This window comes from Austrofundulus limnaeus, unplaced genomic scaffold (genome assembly GCF_001266775.1).
Source record: "Austrofundulus limnaeus strain Quisiro unplaced genomic scaffold, Austrofundulus_limnaeus-1.0 Scaffold115, whole genome shotgun sequence".
Lineage (NCBI taxonomy): Eukaryota > Metazoa > Chordata > Actinopteri > Cyprinodontiformes > Rivulidae > Austrofundulus > Austrofundulus limnaeus.
Window position 1 is genome coordinate 268,385 of NW_013952517.1, and position 10,392 is coordinate 278,776.

At 37.4% G+C, this 10,392-nt stretch overlaps 1 protein-coding gene across 6 annotated transcripts in view; it reads left to right on the plus strand.

Moving 5' to 3' along the window:
- Positions 1–10,392, plus strand: part of grm8a (glutamate receptor, metabotropic 8a) — a 244,391-nt gene that overhangs the window by 104,931 nt on the left and 129,068 nt on the right. For all 6 annotated transcript variants that reach the window (XM_014014473.1, XM_014014468.1, XM_014014470.1 and 3 more), the window contains 1 exon segment: positions 5,758–5,974. In XM_014014473.1, the coding sequence (XP_013869927.1) occupies positions 5,758–5,974 (217 nt within the window).

Consider the following 10,392-nt stretch of genomic DNA (forward strand, 5'->3'; position numbering starts at 1 on the left):
GAATATATGAGTTTGTATGTAATGTATGAATATAATATACAAGTTTCACTTTTTAAATGGAATTACWGAAATAAATCTACTTTTTCATGATATTCTAATTTTATGACCAGCACCTGTAAGTCTCTGATTCTGCAAAATCTCAAGGGAATGTTTGGCTTTCACGCAAGTTCAGATATTCCCTGTAGTTGTTCAAATCTAAGTAAATATATAAATGGGAAAACATACAAAGTAAAAGCATCTTGTCTGGGTACACATCTTCATTATATCCAAGTATTTTGCACTGTTCAAGCTGGAAGATGTTCAAGCAGCTCAGAAGTGCGCACACATTTATTTGCTTTAATTATTGTTTAAATGCATCTATTGGCATCTTTTTATTGGGTTTACATGCAGTTGTACCACCCACACAGTTTGGTTTACATTTAGTCTCAACCAGAAATTGCATATAAAGGTTATCATTTGAAGGGATGCATGTTGCCAGCCATCATATATTTGATGCAGTTACTTAGCTGTGGTGATCTTCTTGAATGGTATTAACTCCAAAAGTTAATCACTTGTAGTTCTGCTTTCATTGTTGATTAAAAAAAGTTTTGAAACTGAAATACTTTAAACCAGTGGCGTTCAGTCGTGGCCTCTAGGGCCTCTATCCTACTTGTTTTAGATGCTTCTCTGCTTCGACCCACTTGGTTTGAAGAGCAGGGGAACATCTAAAACATGCAGGATACTGGCCCTTGAGGAACAGGATTGGACACCACTGTTCCAAAAACTGGCTTTCAGTGCAGAAAATGCTGCTTATGTGTTACTGTTTCTCTGGTGTGTGTGTGCCACAAATAGTCCAGGCGCTGCACTTCTTATGTTTCAGAGTTTAAAAGTACAAAACAAAACACTGTTAACATTATGTAGTAATTGATTTTGGACAATTCAGAATTGTTTATGACTGCAKTGCAACACATTAAGTAGATTGTAACCTCTTCTCTTAGTTGTTCCATTGTTTAAACCATGTGTCAAACTCCAGGCCTGGGATTCTGTCCATCCCACCAAAAATATGGTAAACTTTAAATTTATGATTCAATGCAACAAAAAAAAAAAAAATGAAAAAGGTTAAATATAATACTTGTCTGGCCCACTGAGAAGTTTAGTTGAATAGCCCTGTATTGTCTCAAAATAAGCTGCCTTAAAGCCAGTATTGACCATAAACTACATATCCCAAAATGCATGCCCATTATATTTGGGAATTACCTGTCGGAAAGTGGGAGTGTTCAGAATTCAAAACAGCAGCTACTTACCACAACTCAACAGTGAGAATTTTTTTTTCCTTTTAATAGTATTTCTGCATCAATATTTTCACATTTAGTCAGTTGCGCATAGTACTTTTTATTGTTTATAAGAGGACTTTAAAAAATGCTGTTTCTATGCAGGAAATACCATATAGAGCTCAGATATTGTTTATCGGTGCTCAGTCYTAGCAATGAAACGAGGAAWGTGATGTTTCCTGTTTAGTCGAAGTTAAACACAGTTTATTACAACTGGRCATTTGAGGGCCACCGTAACGCTCATATGGCCCTCAGTGAAAATGAGTTAGACACACTTGATCTAAATCAAAACCATCTATCCAGTAACTTCTAAGCCATTTCATATTGTCTTAGTTGWCTAATTAAACTAAAGGATTTGTTGAAAAGGGAATATGAGTTTGTCTACCCAAATAGATTGTAATCTCTCCAGCAATGGTTGCTAACATTTAGCTTGCATCCAGCTGACAGACTGACCCCTTAATGAGAGTGCCAGTGGCATGAATTTGGGACTTCAATAAGTATTAATTAGGAATCAGTTCAATGACATAATTACTGACAATTGTGTATCGAGACACAAAAACAATGCATTACTCTAGTGATAAGCGTGTGAGAGTAAGAAGGTGTTAATTAAAACAACACATCACCCTGCTCCATTTTAATGCTCCTGATTCTCCCTCTCACGTCCTCTCACACATATTCATTAGAGCAAATGGAATTAAAGGGATTGGAGGAATAATCTTCCTGCTCGGCCTTGTGGGGGAACCAAGTCGTTAATTTTCCACCTCCAGCTCCACTTGCTTTGAAAAACCTTGCAGCACAAGAATGATTTGGAACACTCAAATGTTATGTGACGTTAGATGGGCTCTAAGTAGGTTCTTGTGCCTATACACACAGTTTGCATTTCTTGTTCTCCAGTACATCAGGGACTATATTATTATGCGAGATGTTTTATTATTTATATCTTTATTTAATTTTATTTTTAAGAAAACACAGGTGCAGATGTAGAAGACAGTATTGGGTCTAGGCTTGCAACAAACAGCACTGGAAGTCCCTGAGTTTGCCTCTCCCTCTCTATTACRGCTTTAGGGTTTTTGTCTGCTTTTTATTCAGTAATATTTTGGGAAATATGACAAGAAGATGACAATGCAGTGTATACAAGTGTGCGTTTGCATCTGTGTCAGCCTGTTTTCCAGCTGAGGAGCGAGATAACAAAAGATCAAAGTATCAGGTTTGCCCAGGTCACTCGGTTTCTTTCCTGTAGCTGTTGTAAACAGACAAATAGCTCATATTCCTGCAGAAGTGCATTCAGTCCTCTTTGAAATGGATATTCACATATTTAAATGTACACGGAGTAAAAGCAAAACAAGTGGAAAAGCCGAGACGCACGCAGACAAAGGCTCACACAGTGCACATGATTTGTTTCCRGGGTTGCTTCTATCTGCTGGCCTGCCTTTGATTTGTTTATCTCTGCTCTCCATGAATTATACATTCACATCCTGGACTTTATGAAACTTTCCAAATGTGGTCCCTTGGTAGTCGAGTCTAATAACTGCCCTCAAATGTCCCACGCTTGAACTCTTGAGTTCACGGAAGGCAGCGAGGGATAATTTAACCAAAAAACACAAACATGAGATAATTTTGCTCTCAAAAGATACACAATAATGATTTGATCTTGCTTTAATGGTTTATGTTTATCACCAAGACCAAACCCTGAGTTAGTTGACAGTAAGTTTAGATGCTTCCCATCTTTTAGATTAAATTAGTATTAAATAAAGTCTGCAATATGTCATAGTTGAAGGCTGTATACAGCAACCCAGGTGTAAGTGCTTTCAATGCAGCTTTTTTTTAACATTTGGTGACATTGCTGTCATGGCAACAGTCTCTGRAGGAGTGTGTGTTTGAGTTGTAGTTGCCAAGTACTTGTCATGCTCATGTCAAGGTTTTTTAATTTCTTCCAGAAATAAAAGATATCTGTATATAATTCCACAAGTTGTATAATAAATAAATGAGCTATGTGAGCCATGTCAGCTTATAGAGACCCAACTGCCTTAGATTTAATGTAAGATTTACTAATCAACTGTTGTAAAAATAAAAATACATGTAGTAGCAGATATGGTAACTATTTGTACATAAAACAAAAGATGGTGGTCAATGTGTAAAGTTATCTAAAACATATACTCATTCTGCTGTCTAAATAAAATAAACAAATTTGTCGATTGCAGCTAAAGGTGAGAGGCAATCATGTTTTGTCTGTTTGTATTTGACTGTAGCATTACTGAATAACTTATCAACCAGTGAAAGCATTTTAAGAAGACTAACAAAATAATCAATATTCATTGTTATAATTTTGGAGTTGACCTTATTCATGATAGCTGCCGCAGTTGACCAACATTTACCAACATAAAACTACCATGTTTATTCAAGTATAATACGTAAAATTTAATCCATAAAATCATTCATAAAGTTGGGGGGAAGTATTATATTCAGATAAATATTTTAACCGAAATATTGGCTTCATTCAGTCTAGAAATGAGACCGCGTCGTAAAAAGCAGTTGAAACGAGCTCACCTGTGACATTCCTCCGTGCTTCAGAGCGAGATAGTAACAGATCCAYGCAGGRGACATGATGTGGAAAAAGGGGGAAAAAGCAGTCCTGCACCTTAGTAATGATAACGAACTAATGACATTAACGTTTGACCGAGCTGCTCCTGGAACAACAACAAACACACGTTCGTCTATAATAGCGGCCTTCTACCGGTGTTCTGAAAAAGTTTGTATCCCTGAAAAAACGTTTCCCCACCAGAGGGGGAGCTCGCGAGTAGGAAATAATCTGCTTTTCTCCCACAAGATGGCCCAAATCTCATGTGAAGTCTCTGACTTTTGTGTGGGTGCCTCCTGGTGGACTATGTGCAAAATGTCAGAATTCTTATAATGCTCAAAATCATAGTTTGTTGATATATATTTGTTGTCAAAATACCTTTTAGTACATATGTTGTTAAAATAAAATGAACAGTCCAATGATCATTTTACTGATATGTTTAAAGACTGCAAAGGCTGAAAAATCTTGAAGTCTGTATGAAATTGGAGGTAGTTTGAGAATTAAATTTTTTATGCCTTTTAAGCTAAAAAAAGGGGGGGGCGGTCGTATTATACATGAGATTGTATTATACACGAATAAATACGGTAATTATAACTAGTTTTACAAATACTGAGCATAAAATTGGTTTGGTAGCAACTGAGTCATTAAGAACACATGCTCTGAACTCTGTCCCATCTCATCAGATCTCATATTATTGAATGAGARTGAGCCTCATTTAGTTACACTGTGTGACTAAAACAAAGACTTGGAACTCTGCCCCTTTCCAAAAAAGATGAGTTTAGTTTAAAACTCTGTCATAAAAAGCAGAGGGCTATCTGTATTTTTTTAAGGAAGGTTGAGTCTTTTATTAGCATTTTTATTTATTTCATAAGATGTCCTTTTTAAAAGTATTATCTTGGCTTTGTCTGCATTGATTAAACAGGATAATGCTCCAGTAAAGTTTTACTTTTGGTTATTTCTCATGTCTGAAACAGACAAGTGTTTAGGTCTTGATACCGCCATTTATGTCTGCTTACAGTAACCTTTCAGAAGTGTCAGAAATCCTGCAAAATTGATCCCTAACCTTTTCAAATGGCAAAGGACAAGTGTCGATGCTGGATGGCAGAGATTTCTGATGATGCCCGAAGGGAATAAAGACAGTGAGTGATTAGCTCAAGAAACATTACAGCCACTTACACACACATACAGACACACAGATACACACTGTTGGTTAGGCTTTGTTCAGCAGTTGTGGTTCATTTGTGTGCGGATGTGTAGAAGACAGCTGATACTCCTGATCTGATGCTTAAGTTGAGATTGGCAGATGAGTCTTTCTCCTATGGAATGCCAAAGTATGCAACATCTTTGTGTGTGTTTTTGTGAATGTTGACAAGTACAGGGACCCCTCCCTCCTTTGCTGTCCCCTCTGTCAGGGGAAAAATCAATCTACCTGTCAGCCATTGAACACCTTCGGCCTGTTACGTTACCTATCAGCAGAGACACGTGTGTTTGTGTGTGTCTTCTGTCATTCTGTCAACCCCGTATCGGTCTTTTTGTGCCTTTTTTGTCGGTCTGTCCTGCTGGTTTTCAAGCGTCTCTTGCTGCTTCAGATCTTCACTCTCCCCTAATCGTCATTCTTGACATCTTCGGTAAAAACGAGAGCTTCACATGTGCAGCTTACCTTTTTAGTCATCTCTTTATTCTATATTAACTTTATGATTCACCATTCATGCTTTTCTAATAAGTGTTAAAGATTTACAAAAAGAAATATCAATGCAGTARGACCGATCTTCTAAACTTTTGACTCTTTATTTTTTTTCAAGTTGATGAGAAAAATAGTCAACAGCCAAGAACTGAAACTCATCTTGTACTCAAAAATTTGTTTTCCAGATCCCCCAGATCAGCTATGCATCTACAGCACCTGAGCTGAGTGACAACAGTCGCTACGACTTCTTCTCTCGCGTGGTGCCGCCGGACTCCTACCAGGCCCAGGCCATGATGGACATAGTCACAGCGATGGGATGGAACTACGTGTCCACATTGGCCTCAGAGGGAAACTATGGCGAGAGCGGTGTGGAGGCCTTCATCCAGATTTCCAGAGAAACTGGTAGGAACTTATTTTTCTTRCTCCTCTTTCTTTGCTCGTTGGCTAATTTTGTTGTKTAGGTGAGTTTGTCTTTGGTTTAATGTTTGTTCTGATTGTTTTTGGACCTGCTGTGGTGACTGTATGTGTAATATGCTGTTTGAATCATGAAAGAACAGTSTGAGGTAGCTTTAAACTGTTAGTAGTGAAGTTTATAATTTCTTTATCCACTGTTTGTAGAGACAGTAATTATAAAGTGTTACCAGAAACCTTTGATGTGTGCTGAATGAGTTTTGGAAACTGAAGTGCAGCATGTAACTATCTTTATCTTCATGGAAGCTTTAATAGTAGTTTAGTGMTTGGGTGAAATACAGGCTGAAGTTTAGACTTGTTTATATGTACTATATTTTTCTTTTTTTCTTTTGCTTTTTCTGCATTCTTTCAACAATAATGCAGGTTATTTTYTAGTTTTATTACAAAAATGTTCACTGCCATGCATAAAGTTTTTAAAAATATTCATAACTGGGGCATCAAAAAGTTCAGCTGTCATACAGACATTAAGAGTCCTTATATCAGGTTCAAGTCTTGGTTCTTTTCCAGGATTTTTTCTGCTTTCTGTCCTCTTTCTGTGTGTTCCACTTAACTTAAAGGCCACTAGACTCAACTAGAACAATAATAAKAAAAGAACTGCAGTTGCAGAACCTTGAACGTCTCCAAACAACATCRGTCGCTGGTGAATTCCTGTGCTAACACTTTGATTACATCAACTAGAGCGAAATAACTAAAGCACAGCATAAAGAGAATAAAGCTCATTCATCTTCTAATTAGTATAAGTGATTCTTACAGTACACAGCTGCTTTATACTGTGTGAAAAGCTCTTTTTTTCACTGTTCATTAAATTCCAGCAGCCATCTGAAGGCAGCAGGGCGCATAATTAACATGGCTTACAGTCTCCAATGTCATTGCCTCTCTTCTATTGGTTGTTTTATCAAAAGTAGGATTTCATACTTTGTAGRATTGTTATCAGTGCAAATGTTGTCATACAATGCCACTGACATGTTCTGACACAGAAAGAAGAAAAAAAAAGAAAACCTTTTAGTTTTACCCCCTCCAAGAAAATATTTTTTCTACTCTAGCTTTTTACTATAACCTGCTGATGAAGTATAATCAAGACAAGACTCAGATCATTTGAAATCCTAGACCTCAAATTTCTCCTAACTCTGCACCTGAAGCATTTATGGGTTTGTGGCCCATCCAGGGTTTTCATGATAAATACAGGTATGAGTGCCTGATTATGTAATTAAAACTGAGAATTTTACATCACAGATATGAGGGCAATAGTTTCATTTACTGGGTTTGGATGTAARGCAAATTACACTTCACTTATCCACTTATCTGTGGTCAGGTGTTTTTATTTGGTGTGTTTGGTCTAAAATAGTCAAATATTCATTCAGTTTAGCCATGAATGGAACAGTGACATTTTCTACCGAAGCTTCATTGGTTGAATAAAACTCATGGAAAAGAGAGTGACATGGACACAAAAAAGATGAAATGGGGAAGATGGATCCCTTGTCTGTTGTGATTTGAATCTTAAAAGCCTGGTCCCTGTGGTCTTTAGAGCATCATGTTGTGTAAATACATGCTCAAATCAGTCTATGAACTCCTCCAAGTGATGTTGACAGATCAAAATGCTGTCAGTTTCTCTTGTTTATGGCTCAGATGTGTATCAGAACGCACCATGTTGAGCGCTGACAGATATTTACAGACTAAAAGAGCTTAAGATGAGTAAAATATTCATTAGAGAAAACGTCAATTGAGATTTTTTCCCTCTTGATGTATTTGGATCATTCCCTTTACGCCAGTCGTTCTCAGCGTCGCTTTTCCCTTGTCTGTGTGCTGCTGCATAGATGACAGCTCTGCATGTGAGTGTGTTTGTATGTGTGTGTGTGTGTGTCCATCTGTCCATCTCCATGCATCTCTGGAGCCACCTCACCCGGGGGCTGGACGCTGTGACAGTCAGCACATAGATATTTTCTGTGGTGTCAGATCGCAGGCCGAGTGAGCCCCCACTCTGAAGGCTAAAGCAGTCCTCAGCATTTGTGTGTGTGCCTGTGTCGTGCCGGTCAGCATAGTGCTTTCTTCCTCAGTGTGTGTATGGGTGGGCGACATGCTGTGACAGCAGCCAGTCAGTTGTTTACTCTGCAGCTCTGAAGATTCAAACCAAACCAAAAGGATGAAGGGATGTAAGAGCAGGACAGAGCTGGGGATGGCTTATGGGATGTTGGTGTGTGTTTTTGTATTAAAGTTGTGAAAGACAGATGGCAGAGGACAAGATAACAAGAAAAAAAGCCTAGCATGACTTGAAGGAACTCACATCAGCAGCTGCATTTCACACCAGAGTTTTAGCCTAAGATTAGCTTTGATTAACAAATAATGGAGTTGGAGTTGGTTTGGTCATAGTTTGAAAGTGGCATAATGCACAATCTCATGCAATGTTAAAGTGCCTGTGACATGAAAAATTTATGTGAATATAAAGGCATTATTGGAAAGATAACATTAATAACATTTTGCAAAAATCATTTCCACTGCTGAGATGAACAGTTGTTGAGATATTTGCATGTGAAGTAACAGGAAGTGATGTCAAGAGGGAATGTCTGCATGTAAACAGAGCGTTAATAAAATGGCTGGCAACAAAGACAGTACAGAAGAATCGTGTTTCTTTAGATGAGTCAGATTTCAAATATTGTTTTAATAAACAAAGTAACTCTCTAGAGTTCCCCTTTGARGTCACTTCCTGTTTCACTTTGGCTGAGCCAAGTTCGAAAGAAAATATGCCACTAATGTGACAAAATGGGTKAAATCAAGTTTTATGCAAAGTTTCGTATATAAAAAGTGTTTTCTTTGACTTTTTGTATTCAGTAGATACAGGCACTTAAGATATCACTTGATGATAATGATAATAGTCATTTTTGTGTTTCTTCGGCTGATTAGTTACGGTGGCCATCTTACATCAGGTTGAATCCAAAAGTTAATTAATTGTAAATTTACATCTAATGATTATCTTAAGCGTTTCATTAAAATCCGCTCAACAGTTCATGAGATATTTTGCTAATGGTACATTCAAATGAGCAGGCATAAACATAATGGCTATCTTGTCTTTAGCAGCTGGTGATAACAAAATGAGTGAATAACATATGAGTACCACACAGATTCAAAGCATCTTTAGCTTTGTAACAAAAAAATCCACTTARGCGTGTTATGTCTGCATTTATATTTATATACAGTGCATGGTGCTCCCCCACACAAAGAGCCACAGGAATTTCTAGGTGATTATTTTGTGATTACAGTGTAATAATTGCAAGGAAATCTGATTAGTGGATCCAAACAGCCATATAAATTGGTGTGTAATTATCCACTGGTACTTYTTGACAGTGTATGTAAAATAGTGCCATCATGATTGCATACATGCATGCATATAATCTAAACGTTTCAAAATAAAGGTGCAAGTCTCATTTGCATAAAGTCAAACGTCACTGATTGTTGTTCTGGGCTCTTGCTTTAATGATGGAATACATTTAACGGTGCCTAGTCATGCTTCTGCACCGACAACCTGTATTTTATCTTACYGAACACACTAAAGAAAAAAACTGCCTCTGCAGAATAATCTTTGAAGCTCAATAAGTCCTACTTATATTTGCTGCTACACAGCTGCAACATTGTGCCACTCCCTGGAGAAGTTCATTTGGAAATCCTGCACAACTAATTTTTCAGCCAAGCTTACACAACAGTCAGCAATAACTTTCTTTCTGCGAGAAGTGCTTCAGGGGAAGATGGAAATAGATTCAGATTTTTAGGTTTCAGCAAAGACTGAGTCAATTGAAGTCATCGACTTGCATCAACTTTCACATTGTTGCATAGCTCTGTAGTGGCACCAGATATTGGGCATACGTTTGTATTTTATTGCCTCTGAAATGTTACAAAGTACAGTGTCAGTTGAGACTCGTTTCATCAACATGAGCACCTGTGTCAGTTGGTTGTGCTTCAGTGATCGCCCACCTGGAATGACGATCAACCAAGGTTATTTTTCTCTGTTTGTAACTTGAATTAAACCCCTACTGGAAGCAATAAGATGTTTAAATGATGTTTACTGTTTCAATCTGGATTGAGCCYTTTATAATGTGACTTCAAATCAGAGGTGGGACCAAGTCACAAGTCAGAGTCATGTCTTTGACTTGGAATTTCTTGTCCTTTTGAGTCTTTTTAAACAATGTTGCAAGTATACGATAAATATAAATAGATCATGTGCTCTTTTTTAAAAATCTACATTTATATCAAATCGTGATGAAATGTGCAGCTGAACGTACAAGTATTAAATATTATTAAAACTGCACCTCTACTGTATATTTCAAAGTTCAAATGAACTTAGCGGCAAAAATAGTCTT